Consider the following 24,400-nt stretch of genomic DNA (forward strand, 5'->3'; position numbering starts at 1 on the left):
AAGACCAGTAACATGATTTGGGGAAAGATTAAGTTGCTCTCAGACTCTTGGAATAAGGACTTCATTCCCTGTCATATTGGTCTCACCAAAATAATAGCATTTAATTTAAATGTAGAGCTGGATAGGGGAATCTAGCAAGGTAGAAGTCACAATTTTTCATTATCTACCTTTGAAAGTAGTAATCCATTGCTTTTGGTGTATTCTGTTTACTGGTAACAAGTCACTATCTGCAATCCATAGTCAAGAAGAGGGGATTACAGAATTATGAAAATCAAGAGGTGGGGATTAATGAGGGCTACCTTTCTTTTTTCCACGTTTTTATTGGTGCATTATAGTTGTACATAATGGTGAGGCTCATATGAGAACAAAATATAACAATATAATTTAGTCAATATCATTCCCCAGTATTTCCTGTTTACGTAGCCTCCTACTCCCTCCTTTCTAATCTACTAATCTCTCTTTGATTTTTAGGAGGTACACCTCCACCTTTGTTTTCCTTTTTCCTCTCTAGTTTCTACATAGGAGGGAAAACACACAACCCTAACCTCTGAGTTTGACTTATTTCACCTAACATAGTCTTCTCTAGTTCCATCCACTTTCTTGCAAATGACATAATTTCATTATTAATGATAGATTAATACTCCCTTGTGCATATAGACAATATTTTTTAACCATTCATCTGTTGATGGACACCTAGGCTGGTCCCATTGTTTTGTTATTGTGAGTTGTGCTGACATAAATATGTGTATGCATGTACCACTGTAGTATGATGAGTAAGTCTTTAGGATAAATACCAAGGAATGGTATATCTGGGGCACGTGATGCTTCTTTTCCTAGACTTTTGAGGAACCTCCATACTGATTTCCATAATGGTTGTACTAATTTTTAGTTCCACCAACAGCCTAACAGTTTCCTTTATCTCCACACCCTCTCCACCATATGTTATTGTTTGTATTCTTGATGGCTGCCATTGTAACAAGAGTGAGGTGACATCTCAGTGTAGCTTTCATTTGCATTTACCTAATTTTTTAAAAATGTTGACTATTTTTTATTTACTTGTTGTCCATGTGAATATTTTGAGAAGTGTCTCTTCAATTTATTTGCCTATTTACCATTTAGGTTAGGTGTGTGTGTGTGTGTGTGTGTGTGTGTGTGTGTGTGTGTGTGTTTAGTTCTTTATGCATTTTGGAAATTAATCCTGTGTCAGAAGAGTAGCTGACAAAGATTCTCTTCCACTCACTTCACATTTTAATTGTTGTTTTCTTTGCTGTACTGATTCTTTTTAATTTTATGCCATTCCATTTATTAATTCTGGGCATGATTTCCTGACTTTTGAGTGTCCTTTTGAAGGGTCAGTGACAATGTTGAAGTGTTGACCCAGTTTTATTCTAGAAGTTGCATAATTTCTGGTATAATTCCAAAAGTTTTTGATCAATTTTTAGATGACTTTTATGCAGGATAGGAGATAGGGGTTTAGTTTCATGCTTTTACACTTAGTTAACCAGTTTTCCCAGCACCATTGGTTAAAAAGGGTATCTTTTCTCCAATGTATGTTTTGGTAATCTTATCAAGGATTAGATGATTGTAGATGTATTGGGTCATCTCTGTGTTTTCTGTACCATTGGTCTATGTGTCAGTTTTTACACCAGTACAATTATTGTTACTATAGCTCTGTAGTATAATTTGAAGACAGGCTTTGTGATGCCCCCAGCATTGCTTTTTTGGCTTAGAATAACTTTGGCTATTCTGGATCTTTTATTATTCCAAATGAATTTTAAGACTGTGAAGAGTATCATTAGCTTTTTGATGAAGATTGCATTGAATTTATATAATGATTTTTGTAGTATATATATTTTAAGAATATTAATTGTGCCTTCCCATAAACATGGAAATCTTTCAATCTTCTTGTGTCTTTTTCAATTTCATTTTTCAATCTTGTATAATTTTCATTGTACAGATCTTTCATATCTTTTGCTAGATTTATTCCTAGGAATGTGTTATTTTGATTTTGGTTTCTTTTATGTGTTTTTGTTTATTTGTTTGTTGTTTGCTTTTTTGTTTTGAGTTTATTGTGAATTGCATTATTTTCCTGATTTCATTCTCAGAAGATTTATTATTGGTGTACAACAAAGCTATTTATTATGTATGTTGACTTTGTAATCTGCTACTGTGCTGAATTTGTTTATTAAATATAGCAGTCTTCTGATCAAAGTTTTAGATCTTCTAAATATAGGATTGTATCACCTGGAAATAGTGATAATTTTACTTCTACTTTTCCTATTTTTATTCCTTTTATCTTCTTCTCTCATCTAATTGCTCTAATTACAATTTCTAATATATATTGAATAGAAGTTGTGAGGATATAAATCCTTGTCTTGTTCCAGAATTTAAAGGAAATGCTTTCAATTTTCCCTCATTCACTCTGATATTGGCTTTGAGTTTTTGGCATATACTATTTACAATATTGAGGTAGTTCCATCTATCCTTCCTTCCTTCCTTTTTTGTCAAGAATAGGTACTGAATTTTGCTAAATTATTTCTCTGCATCTATTGACATGACTATGTGATTTTTGTTCTTAAATTTATTTATGTGGGAAATTACACGTATTGATTTGTGAATGTTAAGACATCCTTGCAAGATTGGCATAAAAATCAACTTGGTATTGGTGTGTAATCTTCTAAATATATGATTGAATATGATTAGCTAATATTTTATTAAGAAATTTTTCATCTTAGTTCATCAGGGTAATAGGCCTGCAGTTTTCTTTCCTGGATGTGTCTTTATCTGATTGTAGTATGAGGATGATAGTGGCTTTATAGAATAAATTTGGAAGTATTCCATCCCTTTCTATTTTATGGAATAATTTGAGGACCATTAGCATTATTTCTTCTTTGAAATTCTGGTAGAATTCAGATAAGAATCCATCTGACTCTGGGCTATTCTTTGTTTGAAGACTTTTCATTACTTCTTCTATCTCATTGGTAGTTATTATTGTGTTCAGGCCGTCATTCAAAGCTGTGAACAATTATTTCCATATGAAAAACAAACTACCCCTTTATTCAAGTTTATACTCTGACCATCTTGATCGTTTTTCTTTTTCTTTTATTGGTTCTGTTTTAGTTATGCAAGACAGTAGAATTTACTTTGGTATATTTATACAAGCATAGTTTTTATCTTATTCTATTTAGGATCTCAGTCTTGTGGATGTACACAATTGTGAGGTTCATTGTGTTCTATTCATATGTGTACATATGAAATAATGTCAGATTAATTCCACTGTCTTTTCTATTTCTCTCTCCCCCCATCCCTTCTTTCCACTTTGTCTAATCCACTGAATTTCTATTCTTCCCCTCCTCCCACCTTATTTTGTGTTAACATTCTTGTAAGAGAGAAAAATCTGACCTTTGGTCTTTTGGGATTGGCTTATCTCTCTTAGCATGATAGACTCCATATCCATCCATTTTGTGGCAAATATCATAAAGTTATTCATTTTATGGCTGATTTATATTGCATTGGGTTTAGTATATATGCCACAGTTTCTTTATCCATTCATCTGTTGATAGGCATCTAGTTTGGCTCCATAGGCCTGCTATTGTGAATTGTTCTGTTGTAAACATTGATGTGGCTGCATCACTATAGTATGCTGATTTTAAATCCTTTGGATGTATACTGCAGAGTGGAATAACTGGTGTTTCCATTCCATTTTTTGAGTAATCATCATACCACTTTCCAGTATGGTTGCACTATTTTGTAGTCCCACCAGCAATGTCTGAGTGTTTCCTTTTCCCCACATACTCAATAACACTTATTGTTCCTTGTATTCTTGATAATTGCTATTCTGACTGAAATGACATAAAATCTCATTGTAGTTTTAATATGCATTTCTCTAATTTCTATAGATATTGAACCTTTTTTTCATATATTTGTTGACCATTCCTATTTCCTTTTTTGATATGTGTCTTTTTAGTTTCTTGTCCCATTTATTGACTGGTTTTGGGTGAAGGTGATTATGGTTGTGGTGATGGTGGTCGTGGTGGTGTTAAGCTTTTTAAGTTCTTTTTATATCCTGGAAATTAATGCCCTATCTGAAGCGTGGGTGGCAAAATTTTTCTCCCGTTCTGTAAGCTCTCTCTTCACACTCTTGATTGTTTCCTCTGCTGTAAGTAAGCTTTTCAGTTTTATACCAACCAGTCTGTTGATTTTTTATTTTACTTCTTGTGCTTTAGGAATTTTGTTAAGGAAGTCTGTTCCTAGCCAACATGTAGTGTTGTGCCTACATTGTTTTCTATCAGGTGCAGTGTTTCTGTCTAATATCTAGCTGACCACCTTAATCTTAGAATCTTTTCTTTCATAGGTAGAGTTAATATTGATAAAATCACCATATGACCCAACATGATCTACACATTCAATGCAATACCCATCAACATATAAACTCTTCATAGATCTAAAAAAAGAAAAAAAAAATGAGTCCTAGAATTCATATGGAAAGACAGGAGACCCATAATTGCCAAAACAATTTTGAACAAAGAAAATATATCACTGGATATATCATAATATCTAATTTAAAATTATACAACACAGTTGTATTAAGAAAAATTACAATAAATGCTGGGAAGATGCTGGGGAATTGGAACTCTGATATTTGAACTCTGTAAGAATGTAAATTACTACAGTCACTATGGAAATCAGAATAGAGATTCCTTAAAACTAGAAATAGAACCACCATATTACCAGGTATAAGAGTGCATAATTCAGTATTTATCCAAAAGACTTAATATTAGCATACTCTAGAGATCCATTTACATAAATATCTATGGCAGCACAAATCACAAGAGCCAACTAATGGAGCAGGTATTCATCAACAGATTAAGGGATAAAGACAGTGGTATATTTATACACAACAGTGTTGTGCTCAGCCATAAAGAAGAATGAAATTTTGTCATTTGCTAAAAAATAAATGGAATGTGAGATCATTATGTTAAGTGAAATAATCCAGACTCATAAATTCAAGGTCATATGTTTTCTCTCATATGTGGAAGTTGGATATAAAAAAGGAAAAAAGGAGAATCTCATGAAAATTGAATAAGATTGTCAGAGTAAAGAAAATTATCAGGGGGAGGAAATAGAGTTCAATGGGGTGTTAGTTGGAAATGAAATTAACCAAATTATGTTATGTGCATGTGGGAATAAACCACAATGAAACCCACTATTCTGTATGATTGCTATTTGCACCAATAAAATTTTGAAATTAAAAAATTATTCCTCATGTATGCTCTCAAGTTGATGGTTTCTGCTTGCTACTTGAGCACTTTGAGCATACAGGCACTTTTCCTACTCAGTAGACAAAACATCTCCCAAACAGATTATATTTTTCTTTTAGTTATCTGGTAGGAGGAAAATAGTTATAAATCATGGCAGGGAAATTATGTATTTTCTTGCAAGCATAAACTCTGCACTATCTTTAAACCAGGCAGTAGCACTAGATTTTAGCGGGGGTGGGGGGGGTGGGGGGTCAATATATTTTCATGCCAAGTATTACTAGGGAATGAAGGGATTCAAAAAGATCAAATGCCTCCACTCAGTTATAACCATCCCCAAATAAGTCCTATTTCTCAATTAAGGCCAGGTCTTTTCACAAAAGAAACCATATTCCACTGCACGACCAGCACACTGGCTTCATACTAGAGGTTTGAAGCATAGAAGTTAACTAGTGAGATCAAAATAAACACACAAAACTCAATTTAGCTTTTTCTTTGACCAGGTCTGAGATGGCTCTCCCTCGGGCTCCTGCCTCGAGCCACCCAATAGGGCAGCGAGGTTTTCACAAACTAGCAGGAGAGAGAGAGAGAGCACGCCAGGGAGTGGCCTTTTATTAGGGAACAAGAAATTCAGGGGAAAATTCCATCCAATGAAGGTCGAGGGGGACAGCATTCCAAGGTCAGGGTCAGTGATTGGTCTCAGGGTCGATGGTCAGTCACACCCCCACACGGATGGGCTCTTGCACCTAGAAAGGGTGGGGATTAGTTCTGACACAGTTTAGCCAGAACGCCTCACAGCCAATCAGGGAGGTGCCCTATCACATGCGAGAATGGCTTCCCACACCATATAATGTCATATAAACCTGACATTATTCTTAAAACTTAGTCCTGGGACTTGTTCTTCATATTTTTCTGCCCTCTACCTGTGGAAGATGAGGGTCTCCTTATATACTGCTCTTTATATACATCTTCTGGTTTTCACATTCCACTTTAGATTGGTAGTCAGTCACTACTAGTAAATGTCTTTCTTAAATGCATTCATAGCACTTTACAAGAGCTACTGAAGTCTAAAATCCTCACAATTATTCCTTTTTAAAAAAAATTTGAAATCCTGGGATCACAACCAACCCATTCCAGTTTACCACCAGTGAAAATTTAAATACCTGAATTACAACTGCATGCACCAGCTAACACCACTATGGGATATTCATTGGATGATCTAGTTCTAGATTCTCATTATACAATCAATTTATTTGACTACTACCATACAATTACAAGTATTATAGATCTGCTTTCCCAGAAACTGGGAAATCTGAGATTTGTGTGCAGAAGGTTTATTGAGGTCTTCTTTCAAAACATTATCTGTGAGGAGAACAAAAATGAAAATAGCCAGAAATAAAAGTCAGAGTATAATGCAGTTGTAATAGAGAACCCAGGAGATCTTGCAAGAAACACTGGAACTAGGATTTCCCATGAGAATTCCTCTGCCTTGAAGCAAGGAAGCATGGTTCTAATATGCTTGAATTCTTCAGTTATTGGATAAGGACAAGGGTATAGCATTGGGTGAGGAGATTGTCTTTATCTAAGGGCAATTCACAGTTGGGGCCACAACAACCAGCCATCAACACTCCCAGAAGCTGGAGAAGTGAATAAAACATGTGAATAGGATACAATAGCATCCACTAAACAGAGATTAGCAAACTCTTTTGAGAATAATACCTGTTTTTTTTTAAATGAAATATTATGGAACATAGTCAAACCCATTTGATCTTGTATTATGAATGACTGTTTTGTGCTACAGCATCATAATTAAGCAGTTGCAATAAAAATCATTGCCTGTATGGCCTAAAATATTTATTTACTGGAGCTCCAGGGAAAACAATTGTTTGTGGTATCCTGTGCTAAGTCAGTATAATTTTTGTTGTTGTTTTTGTTGTGGGGAGGGTGTTTTTTTGTTTTGTTTTGTTCATTTGATTATTTTTGTTTTGTTTTGGGCTACTTTGGGGGAGTTGATTTGTTTGTTCTGCATCAGGGATTGAAGCCAAGGTACTTAACCACTGAGCCATATCCCAGACCCTTTTTATATTTTATTTTGAGACAGGGTCTAGGTAAGTTGCTTAGTGTCCCACTAAGTTGCTGAGGGTGGCATTGAAATTGCAATTCACCAGCCGCAGCCTCTTAAACTGCTGGGATTACAGGCATGTGCCACCATGCTCAGCTCACTGTATCTTTATTATCAGAAATAAAGTATTACTATTTTGAAAATTATTAAGTGCCTTCTCTCTTGTTGAATACATTTGATATTATTTTGTGACACTGAGCAATCTTTAATAACTCCAGTAAGAACGTGAGGGGCTACTTTCACTTTTTAACTGATGCGTAATAAATTTACATACTTGGTGATATTATGTGACATTCTGATGCATGGATACATTGTGTAATGTTCAACTTGGAGTAAGGATATCTATCATCTCAAACAGTTATTCTTTGTACTGAGAACATTCAAAATTCTTTATTCTAGCATTTCTGGAAATACAGAATATGTTATCATTATCAATAGACACCCTGCTGTACCATAAAACACCAGAATATAACATTTAGGTACCTAATGACCAACCTTCCCCAAAATAAAAAGTAACAGTAGTGTCAGGCCTAAAAATTCTAACCTTGAAACCAAATGTTTTTGCAACTATTATATTTCACATGGAATTTCACCAAATTTCATCTGCTATAACATCTGGCCTGGGTGCAAATCATACTCCATTGACAGATAACCTACTTTTTACACTCATGTAACTCTGTACACTCCAATCATGAGTGGAGGTAGCATGACTACAATACCTAGAAAAGGTCCACTTGGGACCAAATCATAAAGTGGACCTAGCTTTTATAAAATCCATTGATGTACAGAGATAAACTCTAATTCTAACAATGAGGGAAAAGTCTCATTTACAGTGAATAGGAAAGAAAGGTCAAATCCTTAAACAAGTAACTTTTCATTGTTTTTGATTTACAGTGAAAATCTTTTGTTTAATCCTTTTTACCTATCATAAAATAAGTGTTTAAACTGGCTTTATTTGTAGGTAGTTTTCATTCTCCCCAATCACTTTGTAGCTCACGCTACATGAGGTAGATCATTTAGCATCCATATTCCCAATGAGTCAGATGTTTCAAACATAGTGAGCATATTTATCTCATCCTCTAGTACTTACTACTATACCTGCCCATTATTGACATATTATAAGTGCCTGTTGTTTTTGTTGTTTCAGTATGTGAAATCCACCATACAGAAGGTGTTGGATGCAGTCCAGACCAAACCATCAATTTTTCAATTGCTCCATGCACCCAAAGTGATTATGAGAACCTTCTGCATGTGCTTTTCCAGGTAAGTACCATCTGATGTTTAGTAACTTCAAAATGTTTAAGATGCAGCCACATTCCTCCTTTCAAAAATTATTAGCCATGAGGGACAAATATGGTAGAGTAGAGAAAGTTTGCACCTTTCAGTTTCTCTATGGCTTTGAATTGAATCAAGTGAATACTGTGTCTCAGTGAGGTAGATGTTTAAGGGAATTCACTAAAATTCAATACTGGACAGTCAAAGATTTGGAGAAAATCCTGGATGGCATCTACCATAAGGAGTAGAATACATGCTGTTCAAACAGGCACACAGAAGATTTCATCCAGGAGAATTCAGTTCAGGGATACAGAGAGGAGTGTGCCTTACTTTCCCATGGAGTCTGGCGACTCATTTAATCAGCTGAAGATATTTAGGAAGCCAAACAGGCAGGCATGATTACATTCAAGGATTGAGCCTTGGAAGGCCATAGTCCTGGGTAGTGAAGTGTGCTGTGCCCCCTCACCCAGGGAACTTGGTTACCTTATGAATAAAATTATTAAAAAGTGTCTGGGATTGGGACAACCAGAATAGATTGCCATCGACCTGGTCTTATTGGTTTCTTTTACTAATGTCTCCAGAATATGACAAAGAATATGACAAATAATGGATAGATCTCAACTGTGGGAACTTTCCATTTAGATCTTTGCCTCATCTCTTCCCTAAGCATACATTAACCTAGACTTTCTAGACAACATTCCAACAGATGGTAATTCTCATACATACTACCTTGTACTGATGAACTGAAAACCTAAGAGTCATTTCAATGAGCTTTGAGTCGGACCACTCCATATTTGGTTCTAGGTATATCAATTAAGAAAAAGTAGAAAGGGTTAATAATCCCCAAATCTTTGCTATAAGATGCACATACCCCCAGAAAGAATTGGAAGGAAGATCAGTCTGGCATTTGTAGTAAATATGCATCCTTGGCCAGTTTCAACCACCACAATGAAGACAATTCTTTCATTAATTGTTAACAAATTTTTTGTTCTTCCAATTGTATTTGCAGTGTGGTTTGTATGCATACATAAGTATGTGTGAATGTATATATGTATGTACATTTTCTTTTTCATATTTTAAAAGATTTTTATTTTATTATTTTGTTTTTTAGGGTTAGTGAAATTTTATCTTTTTTTCTATTGTGACTCTCTCTCCCATATTCTTCTTCTAATACTAAAATTTTCCTGCTCTCTCTCTCTCTCTCTCTCTCTCTCTCTCTCTCTCTCCCCACCCCATCCCTCTCTCTCTCTCTCCACTTTATTTCATTTTTTAAAAATTTTCCTTCTTGTTTTGGGGCTTCACTTTATGCCTCTTTTCTGCTTTATTTCTGTCCTTTATAATATTCTAATCTTTCTTTTGCACTTTTTCCCATTTTTTTCTCTTAATGAACCAAAATTTTCCCATATTTTAACACTATTTTATGTAATTTATGCCCACACCATTCATATTTTTACAGTTATTATTATTTTGGAAGTCATAGTTGACACCTGGTATTTCCTTTAGTGATATATTCATGGCTGATTGTAATTTTTGCTGTTGCTAATTTTTGACCCCACCATTTCTGTTTTGTGGCTTTTAGTGCTGAAAATGTCATAGTTCATCTCTGGTATTCATTTTAATGCTATATATAATTTACTACTATTGTTACTGTTATTTATTTTTCTTTTTCTGGGAGATGCTGGAGATCTGGTTTTAACACTTTACCTTCATTTGGTAGATATTATGCTTCTGAGCCACACACTCTACCCATTTAGGAGACAGTACATTTTCCTCCATATACTACCTAACTCACTCAAACTTCAGCAACACAATATCACAAAGAGTAGGAGAGAACCCCAAAATTGACAACCAGGAATGGCTAGAGGGACTCAGTGCTCACTCATGAACATATTTCCTTATAGAAACAGCAAAGATAATAACACTAAGACTGTGAATACCACATCTATGAAGGGTTTCAAAATAGATTGCTCCCATACCCTTTTAATATATACAGAATTATCAAGTCTAGAAAAGAAATCACAGAGGGTATATTCCTTATGCCCTTGTATATATAACACAATTGCCTGACCTACCAGAAAGACTCCCCCATTTGAAATCTCATAGAAATTGGAATTCTCAAGCTCCAATGCAATACACACTATTAGATTTTACTAAGCTTGATATATGTTGCTTCAGGATCTTCTAGGTTTCAAGGTCTGTGTTGAAAAATCTGACATTATCCTAATTGGTTTTCCCCTGTAGGCAATATGATTCCTTTCTCTTGTGGCTTTTAAAATGCTCTTTTTATTCTGTATGTTGGGCATTTTTATTATAATGTGACTTGGTGTGGATCTGTTTTGATTTTGTACATTCAGCATCCTGTAGGCTTTTTAATTTGGAATTCAAATTCATTCTTCATGTTTGGAAAGTTTTCTAATATTATTTCACTGAATAGATTGTTCATTCCTTTGGTTTGTACCTCTATGCCTTCCTCTATCCTAATAACTCTTAAATTTGGTCTTTTTATGCTATCCTATATTTGTTGAATGTTCTGTTCATGTTTTATTACTATTATCACTGTGTGGTCTATGTTCTTTTCAACTTTATATATTGTATCCTCATTATCTAATATCCTGTCTTCCAAGTGGTCTACTCTGCTGGTGATGCTTTCATTTGAGCTTTTAATTTGGTTTATTGTTTCTTTCATTTCAAGGATTTCTGTTCCTTTTTTTTTTTGAACCTCTGTCTCCCTGTTGAGGTAATTTTTTCCCTGTATTTGTCAAATTGATCTTTCACTGCCTGTATTTGCTCTCTTATGTCTTCCTGGAGTTCACAGAACATTTTAACCATGTGAATCATAAACTCCTTCTCTGTAATTTCTTCTGCTGGGCTTCCAATGATTCTAATGATGTGGTGTGTTAATTTGTTTGGGGCACTTCTTCCCTTGTCTTTTCATGCTGCTTGTGTGTCTTCCTTTCCAGCTTTGTGGGTCTGGAGTGTTATTGTTTTTACCCTATAGATTTTTAGTGCTCTTGTAGGGTTCCAAGACCTCTCATTTGTGGGAAAGAACAGTGTTAACAGGTCCTAATATCAACAATATACCACTTATGAACAATTTGTTTTTATTAAGACACTTACAGCTTAGTCTCAATGTCCAGAATTGTTGGATTCAATTATTATCTAAAGTATAATCAGGAGTTTTGTAAAAAGGTTTCCAGTTTGTGACAATGGACAATGAACTGAAGGTGGGGTGTAGGATGATATGCTGTGGAGGTAGGATGTGAGGATATAGAGTAATATGTCTTAGGAAGTCCAAAAGAGAAATTTAATGAAGAGGGTTAGTATCCAGGGAATAGACAGGAAGTAATTTATGGTAGACAAATACGTGGGAAGACAGTGGAGTACATAAAACAAACACAAATATGTATTTAGAAAAATACAGATGCTAAAATAGTAAAAGTTGAAGGGGGGGGAAATGAATGAAGAAAAAAGGGCATATACAACACCTCTGTATTATATTATTCAGATGACTCAATCCTCAAATCCTATTTTATGCAAAGTTCTTGGTTTCATATATATTGGGGTGTGAGGGCTAGAGAATAGAAAGGCAGAAGAAAAAAAACAACTTAAAGGAAGAAACCAGGGTTGTTGCTAGCTTTAGAGATCTGTATCTTTCCTTCTTCTATTCTCATCCAATAGGTGGCATTGTCTGTTGTAAGCTGATGTCTCTGCTCTTTGGATGGTGGAGGTAACCTGGGTGGGAAGACTGGTCCTGATGCAGGGCACCTGGAAGAGGGGAGTGGCACCCACCAGTCCCTGCCTGGAGACTTCACCTCACTGGTCTCCTTTCGGGACTGCTAATATGACTTTAGCGCGTGGTCCTATCTCCCTATCTTGCCTGGAGATTTCCCAGTTCCTTGTCTCTCTGTTAGGCTCCAAATTTAGCCCCACCTCCCTCTCCCTTATCAGTTTCCAATTGAGGAAACTCTCACCCCGGGGCTCCCATAGGTGGGCCCTGGTCACACTGCACACCTGTTTTGGGCAGCTACTGTGTTGGGTTACCTCCACTGAGGGGAGGGGATGTAATAAAATACATTACAAAACAAGTATCAGGAAAGATATACTATTAAACACACCTGGAATTATATTCAACAATTTACAGCAACATGATACCCAAAAACACTTCACCAAGAAAAGATTGTACCCTACAAAGTTCTTGACATAAATTTGGAAGAGAAATCCTTCCCAACAGAAGCACTAACCTTAAAAATGGAAATATGAAAAATTGTAGTAAAATGAAATATCCAAAGGTTAATAACTCACAAGCAAAGACTCCAAAGATATTGCAGTATATAAAATGCTGGATAAATAATTCAAAATAATAACTATTTAAAAAGAGGATTGAATACCAAGAAAAGTCAGGAAAATTGAATAAACTAAGGAAGGCATTACAGAAAAAGAATGAGAAATTCAACAAAAAGATATAGAGATATTGAAAAAACTGGAAGAAATCTTGAAAATAAAAGGCACAGTAAGTTAAATAAAAAATCCAGCTGAATTAAAGCCTTTTTAATGTATTAGAGCAGGTAGAAGATATAATCTCAAACCTCAGAGATAATGTCATCATTCAGACAGTATTTAAGAAAAAAAATGAAACTACAATAACAATATACAATATCTCTACGACATTATGAGAGTAAATTTAAGGCCTATATACATGGAGTAATGAGAAAAGATAGAGTCTAATAACATTGATAACCTACTCAGTGATATAATAACAGAAAATATTTGAAACTTTGGGTATGAGATGAATATCCAGATATTGGAGGCATGTAGAGACCAAAATAGACAAGACCAGAAAAGAATCTCCATGACATATTATAAGTTAAATACTAAAAAGTACAGACAAAAGAAAGAATTTTAAAAGTTTCCAGAGAATAATGTTGAGTCACATTTAGAGGTAAACCAATAAAGATAATTATGATTTAGCTCTGACCCTATAATCCAGGAGGGCTTGGCATTAAATAATACAAACTCTGAAATAAAATATTGCCAATCAAGATTGCTGATAGCCAACAAAGCAATCAGTCACAATGGAAGGAAAAGTTAAAACTTCCCAAGATAATGATAAAATAAAAGAATTCATTTTCCCAGAACTACAGGAAATACTTAAAGACGTACTACACTAGGGATGCAAGATGGTGGGCCAGACAGACGAAGAATTCTGTGTTGCTCTGTGACCTGTGATTCAAGAAGTGAGAATACCTCTTCTCTCAAGTAATATTCCTGCTTTTGCACAGGAATCACAGCACTATGCCATTCAGTACTCACCCATGCAGGACTACCTGGTGCCCGAGAGGGACCATAGGCATCAGCACCCACATAAAACTTTCATCCACCCACCTGAGCAGAAATCCCAGATGCAGCTCCCACACAGGATACCTGACAACTATCCACACACTGGATCTGAAGCCACCACTCTTGTGTGGGCCCCCAAGTCACTTCCATCTTGGGACTCTGCAGCAACAGAGATAGTCCCCTATGCACCATAGCCTGCCTGCACCAGAGAACTTCACATAGACTCTGAAGAAAGCCACAGCCACACACTGCATGCCACATATCCAGTCTCTGAACTCATCATCCAACACCATCACCTGGCTCCTTCCCCCAGCAAACCCGACACCCCATGGATAAAAGCAAATGCTTCCATCTTGGGTCACCTACATGAGCATTTTTCGTGGAGGAAACTCCCAGTTTGGAACTCCAGCTAGCCAGGTTCCCAGTTTCTAACTCCTCCTGCTCCCCAGCAGCTGCTTACCCAGCACAGTGACTGCCCAACACAAAATAGCTCTCAGCAGGCAGGTGCACAGCATGCCAAAAGCATCACACACAAGAGCCCCAGAAAGAAATGTCCTATATTAGGAAACAGTAATGGAGAGAGTGAGTGTGATAAGTTTAGAGACACAGAGACTAGGAACTGGGAGGTCTTCAGGTGAGATAAGAAAATAAGACCAGGTGCTCACATCACAGTAGTAGGCCTCAAAAGAGATCCTTCTGGTGCAGTCTCCCCTTGGGGACTAGTGCGTGTCACACCCAACTTCCAGGTGTCCTCCACCCAGGAACAACTCAACCTCCCATGGTTACCTTCACTATCCCAAAGGTGGAGTTACCAGCTAACAACAGAAGACCCCACCTATTAAACGAGAAGGGAAATAGGAAAGCTACTGATCTCCAACCAAAACAATCTGTATTCCTCCCTTCAATATTTTTTTCTTTCTTCTCTCTCTCTCTATTCTCCTGCTCTCATATCCCAAACATATATGAAACCAAGTACTTTGCATGAATTAGGATATTAAAAATGAGATGACTGAATAGTAGGATATTACAGTTATGTTGTATATTCTTTTCCTTTTCTTTTTTCTCCAATTTTTACTACTTTAATATTTTTATGTTTTTTAATATATATGTGTGTTTGTTTCATGTACTCTACTGTCTTCCCACTTACTTGTCTCCCAAAAATTACTTCCTCTCTACTCACCTGCTACTAACTTCTTACTTAGATTTCTCTTTCACACTTCTTAAGATATAATAATTCTGTATCCTCACTTTCTACTTCCTCAGCATATCATCCTACACCTCACTTCCAGTTCTTTGTCCACCATCAGAATCTGTAAACCCTTTTACAAACCTATGATTATATTGTAAATAATAATTGAATTCACCATTTCTGTAAATTATGACCAAACTGTTAACATCTATTATCAGCTATTTGTTTTTATGTGGTATATTGTTTATGTTGGTATCTGTTAACATTGTACTACCCATCAAAAGAGGGGTATTGAAACCCTACAGGGGCACTATAAGATTATAGGGTAAAATGGTAATGCCTTGAACCACAGTGCTAGAATGGAAGACACACACTCAACATGAAAAGACAAAGGAAGATAATGTCTCAACAAATTAAGATACCACATTATTAGAATCCATGGCCAGTATAGCAGAAGAAATTAAAGATAAGGAGAGGAGGAAAATAAGGAGCCCCCAAGGAGGGCAGAGAGGACTGGTATCACTTCAGGAACCAGATCAACAAAGGTTCCTTGCCAGCACAGATCCATCATGATTTCAGTCCATTCAGCATAGGTCTTGACTGGAGGTATCATCAGTAGCCAGGAGTTGGTAATTCCTGAGGAGAAGCTGGTTAAAGCTTGATTAGAAATTTTTTACCCACTCGAGTCTGAATGAACTTTATGATAAAGGGAAGGAACAGGCACAGGGAGTTTTTATACCAAAATCTAATGAGGTCTCTGGGTCTGCAAGCTGCCTTGTTGGCACAAAGGGGATTAAGTGTTCAGCCTTGAGCGGGGGCTTGGGTGTTTGGGCTTGAAGCAAAGAGGTGATAAAGAACCAGTCAGAGAGTTTGAGAAGCCAGGTCATCCTGCAGCTAACTTTGTTTGGCATGCCCTGCAGACCATCCTGTCCTGCACCTAACACCCTCAATTCCACTCTTCATTCCTAGTCCAGTCTAGCTCCCTTCCCTCTCTATTAAGGCTGCTCTTCAAACTCTCTCCTACCTGGGTGTCTCTGAAACCAGCTTGCTTCTCTCTTTACCTTTCTCAAAATATCCCAGCTTTCCAAACCAGCTTGCTTCTCTCACTTATCACTGTTCCCAGCTTTCCCTAGTCACACCAAGAAAGCATGGGCTTTGTAATAAAGAAGGCAGCTTCTCCCACGTGCTGAATGAAGGCGACCAAGGGAGGACAGTGGCCCATTTTTACCAGATTTCCCTTTAAGAGCAGTCAGATCTCTCCAGGTTTTATGTGAAACACCTCAACCTTAAATACTGATACTTGAAATTCTTATGAAACTGGGAGGGCAAACAAAACACATGTTTCTCCTTAGGCCCAGAAGACAACTGGTAAAGTGCTCTCTTATGATAAAGGTAGTTCACACTTATTCAGGGGTCACCATGCTCTGGACACCTAAGTGGTTTGTCAGAAGGACAACACACAATGGTCCCACTACCAACCAGATCCAAGCAAGTAGGGGAGGGGTCAGGCTGGAGGAGGCTCTTAGGGTCACTTGCCTTGAATCTCCAGACATAGGATGAAGAGAGGACCCAAGAGGGGCCAGAAATGAGAGGGAGCATTGACAAGAGTACTTAATGACAGGTAATGATCCTTGGCTCTTCTGATGAAGGTATAGGAGCACCAGGCTTAAGCCTGGAAATGTGAATCCATGGGGTAAGTTGGTTATTAGACAGCTTGAATTTGGCTGCCAAGGGAGTGCACATAATCACCTGAGCAGGACACACCCATTTTGGTTTTAGATGGGGCTATTCCCCTGGTGAGCAATAGTAAACAAGTTCACCAGGTATTAAGGAGATAGGGTTTTGAGAGAGACCGGTGAGGAAGGAGCCAGTCTTGATAGCGCTAGAGTTCAGAGCATAGATGGAAGAGGAGGGGCAGGGCATAGGTTTCGGAGATGGGTAAGGGTTCTGTAGGCAGTTTGGGAGGAACGAGGGGATGGCCATGCATGACTTCATAAGGTGAGAGATTAGAAGACTTCTTTGGCAAGGCTCTAATGCACAATAAAGCAAGGGGAGCACCTTTACCCAGTGATTGGTCCTTTCAACCTTTCTGGAAGACTGGGGGTGGTGAGGGCAATGCCAAGGGAGTGATAGCGCATGAGCCAGTCCCTGAGTTATCTGCGAGGTGAATTCTGGGCCATTGTCTGATTGGATAGAAGTGGGCATCCTGAAAGGGGGGATTATGTGAGTAAGCAACAGATCAACTACCATAGAGGCCCGCTTGTTAGAAGTTGGAAAGGCTTCAACCCATCCTGAAAAAGTATCTACCAATACAAGAGAATACTTTATGGTTTTTACCTGGGGCATGTTGGTGAAATCAATCTGCCAGTCTGCAGCCAGGGTATGACCACGGGCCTGATGAGAAGGGAAAGTTTTTAAGTTTCTTATCCTGTGGGGAAAGGGTGAAAAAAGAGTGAAGGAAAGTAGTGAGATTCTGTGGACTAGAATGGAATAGAGAGTGAAGAAACTGAAAGAGTTGTGGGAATCTTTGGGCTGATTCCCAGTGGTAAAGAAGAGTAGCAGAGAGGAGGTAAAGCTCTGTAGGGTGGCTGATTGAGCCGCTTGATTGGCCTTTGAAATACCCATAGTAGTAAGGGAGGAGTCAGTTTGGTGGGCCTTGCAATGGATTATTCCCAGTTGGGAAGGCAGCCTGGAGGCTTGTAGTAGGCCAGAAATAAGTGTGGAATTATTGACTGCCATCCCTCTGATGGTCAATAGCCCCCTTTCTTTCCAAATGGCTGTGTGGGAGATCAGGATATGGAAGATGCATTATATAGGGAGAGGGTTTTTCCCTCCACTAGTTTGCATGCCCTTGTAGCAGCTATGAGTGCAGCTTGTTGGTTGGTGGTATTGGGTGGGAGAGGTTTTGCCTCTATGATGGTTGAGAGGGAAACAACAGCATACCCCACCACTTTAAACCCTTCTTGTATAAGAGGACAGGGGTCCCTCAGAAATGGTGGTAGGGCAGGGCAAAATCATCTCTAATACCTCCAGGCATTTGTGGATGGGATCTTGTGAGGGAGAAGATGGGAGGAGGGAGGCCGGGTTTAATGGAGAGCAGGGTTGAAAAGAGATGGAGGGATTTTCAAGGAGAGACAAGGAGCAATAGAACCCTGGAAGGAGGAAGTGACTGTAGCCCCTTGTAAGTGAGGAAATCCTTTAGATGGTGAGGAGATGAGATGGTTAGTGGGGAGCCAAAGGTAAGCTTGTGTACTTCTTTCTGGAGGTCATGGGCTGCTGCTAGGGCTCTGAGGTATGGGGCCAGCCCCTGATGGTGGGGTTGGATAGGTATGCCACTGGTGCAAATGTGGGGCCATCCTGACCCAGAACACCCAGACTTTGTCCCTGTTTTTACATAGAGGGTGAAGGGTTGGAAGAGGTTGGGGTGATGCAGGGCAGGTGCCTGGAGGATTGCCTTTCTAAGGGTTGTAAAGGGCTTCCCTACCGCTGAGGGTAGGGGTTCATCTTGGGGGCCCTTGGTCAGATTATATAGCAGCCTGGCGAGGAGGGAGAAATTCCAGGCCCTGAAGTACCCAGCCAAACCCAAGAAGGATAAGCTGTTTTCTGTCTACTGTAATGGCTTTTTCCCTTGAGAGAGAGAGAACCCTAGATATGTGACCTCTTTACATGCTATTTGGGTCTTTTGTGGAGAGGCCTGATATCCCTTTAAGGCCAAGAAATTAAGTAGAACTGTGTCATCTGTTGAGTCCCCTTTGGATGGGCTAGAAGAATTTGTAGAGGTTTGCAAGAGGTTCAGAGAGCAGGATTGGATTGGAGCAAGAAGAAAGTCTGGAAGAGATCCCTTAGAATGGAGGGATCCAGGGACCCAAAAAGGGGCCATCTGCTTTGATTGTCTAAGGGATAAGTGGGCGAGGCCTGGGTGCTATATTTGATCCAAGAGGCATTGTAGGGGAGAGTTGACCAGCAGAGAGGACACATTACCCATGTAAGGAGGAGGGAAGAGGATGCAGAGAAGGAGGAAACTGATTTATTGGCAAAAGGGGTGTCCCCACTACAGCCAAAAAATCAGGAGTGCCTAAGTGGCAGGTTTGAGCTGCAGAGATTGGTCGTCACCGAATCCTGACAGTCAAAGGTCTCGTCCTCAACAGAGCTGGAGCCGTGGGAGACCTTGGCCAAGTCTTTAAGGGTCTCCTCCTGGAGAGGCCAGATACTCTCAGGGCCAGAGAGAGGGGAGAGGAAGGGCAAGAGAGAGGAAGGGGAGGGTAAGCCTCTCTTTAGTGGCCAAGTCTTAAAAGTGAGAGGACTAGGACTTTAGGAATCTGCCCAAGGAAGGAGTCCCTGAGGGCCACCATAGCCTTAAAGGCTGTGTTGGGGTGCTTTCCTCCCCACAGGTGGGCAAAGAGATTTGCCGAACGATAATCAACATATTGCAAGAGGGTGGATTCGGGGCACTGGGGGTGGAAAGATTGGAGGTTAGAGGCCAAGGTTTGTCCAAAGAGTTGTGGACTACTTCGAAATCCCTAAGAAAGGACAGTCCAGATTAAAGGAAAAATATATCCTTTAAATCTATGACCGAGAAGTGAGTGGCAGTGTGGGGGATATGAGACAGCAGGGTGTATGGGTTGGGAACCAAAGGATGTATGGGCCTAATGGAGGTGTTGATGAGTTGTAGGTCCTGAACTAAGTGATAGGACCCATTGGGCTTTTCTACCACTAGTATGGGAGTAAGGGGAATGAGCAGAATGGAGGTACTCTTTGCTAAGAGCTTTTGTGGACAGGGGGTATTGAGCCTGATTGGGGAAGGTGCTAGGATAACTGGTGGGCAGGAAATGGTGGAGGGGGTGTGGGTATCCCATACAATCGGGTCTACCAGGTTATTGAATTTAGAGAGAATATCTCGACTGAGCAAAGGAACTGGACATTGGGGCATAACTAGGACCATCAGAGAGAATGGGAAGTTGTCTATATAACAGAGAAATAGGGGAGTCTTTCTTGGATAAATGGTGTTTCCTCCTACCCCAACAATAGGAGAGGTGAATGTCACTGTTTGCCCCCAGAATTCTGTCAGGACTGAGAAGGTATCCCTGGTGTCAAGGAGAAAATCAACCTTGCACCCATCCACCTGAATCCACACCCTGGGTTCCTGTCTATGGATCTTTACAGCCAGGGACAAGGACCCAAGGCTCCATCAATCTTATATTGCCATGCCCAGAAGGTTGGAGGGTTCCCTGGAAATAGGCCACCTATGGGATCTAGGAAAGTCAGAGCCCCAATGACCTTGTTGTTGACATTTAGGGCATGGGGTACATGGAGTGCATGGTGCGGGGTATGCCCTGGCCCAGTGTCCCTTCTTGCCACACTTGAAGCAGGCGCCCAGGGGGGTTTTCGGTGATGGGCGGCGACTGAAGGAAGCATCCTGCAGGGCCTGGGTAAGCACAAAAACCTTAAAGACTACCACTGAGATCTCAGTCTGGGGGGGGGGGGCAGGACCTTGTTTGAGCTTTTTTAGTTTGGCCCACATGTCAGGGTAATATATCATAAGGACATGATGGCCTTCTGGGGTTTTGGGATCTAGGTTACTGCTGCAGGGCTTTCATAGGCCAATCCAGAAATTCCGATGGGGTCTCTTGTGTCATTTTTGGAAATTGACGGCCTTATGCGCTGCTTTTTTGAGCCCTGCAATAATACATGTGGAGAATCGGTCCGTACTCTGTATGCCAGCTTGTGTATAATAACCAGTCGGGAGTTTCTGGGGCAGCAAGTGGCCCCAGAGGGTGATTGGGATTAACAGTGAGTTTCATCCTCATGGGCTCTGGCAAGTTCCCAGACTCTGGTACGTTCCTCAAGAAGGAGAGTATTAGCCAATAATATATATATATATATATATATCATGGTGAGTGGAGCTATAACCCTGGAGGACATTAAAACTCTCGGGACCTAGTTTGGTGGGGACTAAATGTGTCCGCCGAGTCAGAGGGAGCACCTGAGGGGCTGGACGAAGCTGACAGGGGAGGTCGGTAGAGAGGGGGTTCATCTGCAGGATAAGTCAGGGTGAGAACGAAGAAGAGAAAAAGCCTCAACATAGGGGATCTCCTTCCACTTTTTCGAGTGCTCACAGAAGTTAAACAGATCTTTGAGAACTGCATGTTCTAGGGATCCTCCCGGGGGCCATTGACTTTGGTTGTCCAATTGATAGTAAGGCCAATCTTGTGTGCAGAATTTAATAATGGGGAGTCTGTAGGGAGGGAAGAAGAGGTCCCCATAGGTCAGGAGAGGGACAAGGGTGGTTAAGAGAGAGAGAGAGAGGAGTGCCTGTTCTTTCACCCCTCAGTACCTCCCGCTCATGAACTGGGCTCCAGAGAGTCCACCATGACCATGAAGGTCGTGGTGGGGTGCATCCTCTCCTCCAGATTGGGTGTCAGAGGTTTGCCAGAAAATCATGGTCAAAGCCCCTGCATATAGTCGCTCAGAAGTTGGATACCCAATAGGGGAACTCACCTACTGAAGAGCTGGTGTTGTGAGCAGTGCTCGAAAGAGTGGACGAAGATGGCAAGCCTTGAGAGAGGGGGCCCTCGAGCAGCGAGGCATTCCCCTTCCTGGGTTTTGGCACCAATGAAAGAACTAACATGGCTTGTTGTTGGAGAAAATGCCCATTTATTGAGGAATGGCTCTGCATATTTATAGAGCCAGGGGTGGTTTGACAGTTATGACAGTTTAATGGTTCAACGGTTTGACAGTTGGCATGGGGTGCTTTCTGATTGGTGAGTAAGGATCATGTGAGCCAGCAGGGCTAGTCTGATTAGTGGGTAAGGATCATGTGAGCCAGCAGAGCTAGTCTGATTGGTGGGTAAGGATCAGGTGAGCCAGCAGGGCTGACCATTGAACGGCTCTTCTCGGCGGATGGGGAAGTTAGTCTTTGGAGCCAGGGTGACTCCCAACAGCACCTAATTACATAAAATAAATTCCTCTTGACATTAAGACTAAGATAGACTTGAATACGAAAATACTGGTGATTTCAACACATCCTGCTCATAAGATGTAAAATCAACAGAATGTTATGGCTTGGGGATGAGGCGTCCCGACAAAACTCTTGTGTTTATGTTCTGAGGTGGAATGATTTAATTATGAAAGCTGTAACTATATCATCAGATATTTCCATTTCATGGATTAATAATTTTTTTTTTTATTTTGGGGGTACTGGGGATTGAACTCAGGAGCACTTGACCATTGAACCACATACTCAGCCCTATTTTGTATTTTATTTAGAAGCAGTGTCTCACTGAGATGTTTAGCACCTTGCTTTTGCTGATGCAGGCTTTGAAATCATGATCCTCTTGCCTCAGCCTCCCATGCAGCTGTGATTATAAGCATGTGCCACCACTGCCATCTGGGTAATAATTTGAATGGACTAACTGGGTGGTATTTATAGGCAGATGGGTCTCTGAGGGTGTGACCTTGGAAACTATATCTGAGGGTGTGACCTTGGAAACTATATCTGATTTCCCTGGCCCCTCTTTGTCTCTCTATGTTTACTGACTACCACAATGTGAACAATATTCCTCTTTCATAATATTCTTTCTGCCTTATTGTGGGCCCAGAGCAATGGAGACAGCTGACCATGGACTGAACCTCTGAAACTATGAAACTAAGTAAACTTTTATTCCTCTAAATTTTTCTAGTCCGGTTGCTTACAGCAACAAAAACAACACAACACAACACTTCTGATCTAAATAATACCATAAATCAAATGCACACAACAGAAAATTATAGGCTATTTCATCCAATAACAAGCAAATTCACTTTCTTCTCTATAGCTCACAGAATATTCTCCAAAATAGACCATATTTTAAGTCACAAAACAAGTGTTTGAAAATACAAAATAATCAATATAATTCCTTTTATCTTATCAGATCATAATGGAATTAAATTAGAAATAAACACAAAATTACATAAGCACATGGGGAATAAATAATTCATTTTTGAAAAGAAATGGGTCTTAGATGAAATAATAAGAGAAAATTTATAAATTTCTAGAATCAAACAAGAATAGTGACACAACATTAAAAGGTTCTGGGACATTATGCAGAGTTGTTGCTAAGAGGAATTTTATAGAAGTAGATGCCTACATTAAAAAAAGAGAAACAAGTCCCAAATAAATTATCTAATGTTTTATCTCAATGTGCCATAAAAGCAGGAACAAACTAACTCCAAAATGAGAAAAAGAAACTTCAGAGCCAAAACAAATGAAATAGTGTGGGGTTGGGTGGGGCGAGGATCAATGTAACAAATAGTTCATTCCTTGAAAAGTTCAAAGATTGATAAATCTATCTATCCAAAAGAAAGAGTTCAGAGTCCCAAATCAATAAAACTATAGATGAGAAAGGCAATATCACTACAAACATTTTTGAAATCAAGAGGATCATTAGAGACTACTTTAAAAATTTATTTTCTGATAAATTGGGAAATCTAGAAGATAATGACAATTTCTAGACATCTATGACTTACTCATACTGAGAAAAGAGAATATAAAAAACCTGAACAGAACAATATCAGGGAATGAGATTGAAGACATAAAAGAAGCTTTCAACAAAGACAACTAATATCAATCATCATCAAATTATATCATAAAATAGAAAGTGAGGGAACACTTCCAAATTAATTCCTTGAAACCAGTATCAGTATTATCCTGATGCCAATACCAAGTGGAAAAAAATACAGACAACATCTCTGATGAATATAAACACAAAAATCCTTACTAAAAATATTAGAAAAATGAATTTGAAAACACACTAAGGGGATTGTACACTGTGATCAAGTTGAATTAATCCCAGGAATGCAAGTTAGTTTCAGCATATACAAATCAATAAATGTAATTCTCTCACTAAGTTTCCCAAGGTGGCCTTGAACTTGCAGTGCTCCTGCCTTGGTCTCCTGAGTCACTGGGATTGCTAGGTGGGCACCACTGCACCTGACTAGGTCATTGTACTCTTAAAAACCAGGAAACACATGGAAAACTCTTCTTCCTAGTGCCCTGCACCCTTACTTACTAGGATTAAGGTGAAAAAAGGACTCCAAACCAGGAATCAAAGAAGAGAGACTCATTGTTGCAAAGAAACAACTTCCCTAATTTCCAATGTCTAACCTTATCTATGTTCATTCCTTTATCCCCTTAAATTGAACAATAATCTCAGATTTCAAATTACCATTTTCTGCCTAGAA

General features: G+C 39.1%; 1 protein-coding gene across 1 annotated transcript in view; it reads left to right on the top strand.

Annotated features, from left to right (window-relative positions):
* Positions 1-24,400, top strand: part of LOC114100112 (steroid transmembrane transporter SLC22A24-like) — a 40,626-nt gene that overhangs the window by 12,403 nt on the left and 3,823 nt on the right. The window contains exon 6 of the mRNA XM_027944751.2: positions 8,528-8,643. Coding sequence (XP_027800552.2) covers positions 8,528-8,643 — 116 coding nt within the window. The remainder of the gene's footprint in view (positions 1-8,527; positions 8,644-24,400) is intronic.

Source organism: Marmota flaviventris, chromosome 9, assembly GCF_047511675.1.
Source record: "Marmota flaviventris isolate mMarFla1 chromosome 9, mMarFla1.hap1, whole genome shotgun sequence".
Taxonomy (NCBI): domain Eukaryota; kingdom Metazoa; phylum Chordata; class Mammalia; order Rodentia; family Sciuridae; genus Marmota; species Marmota flaviventris.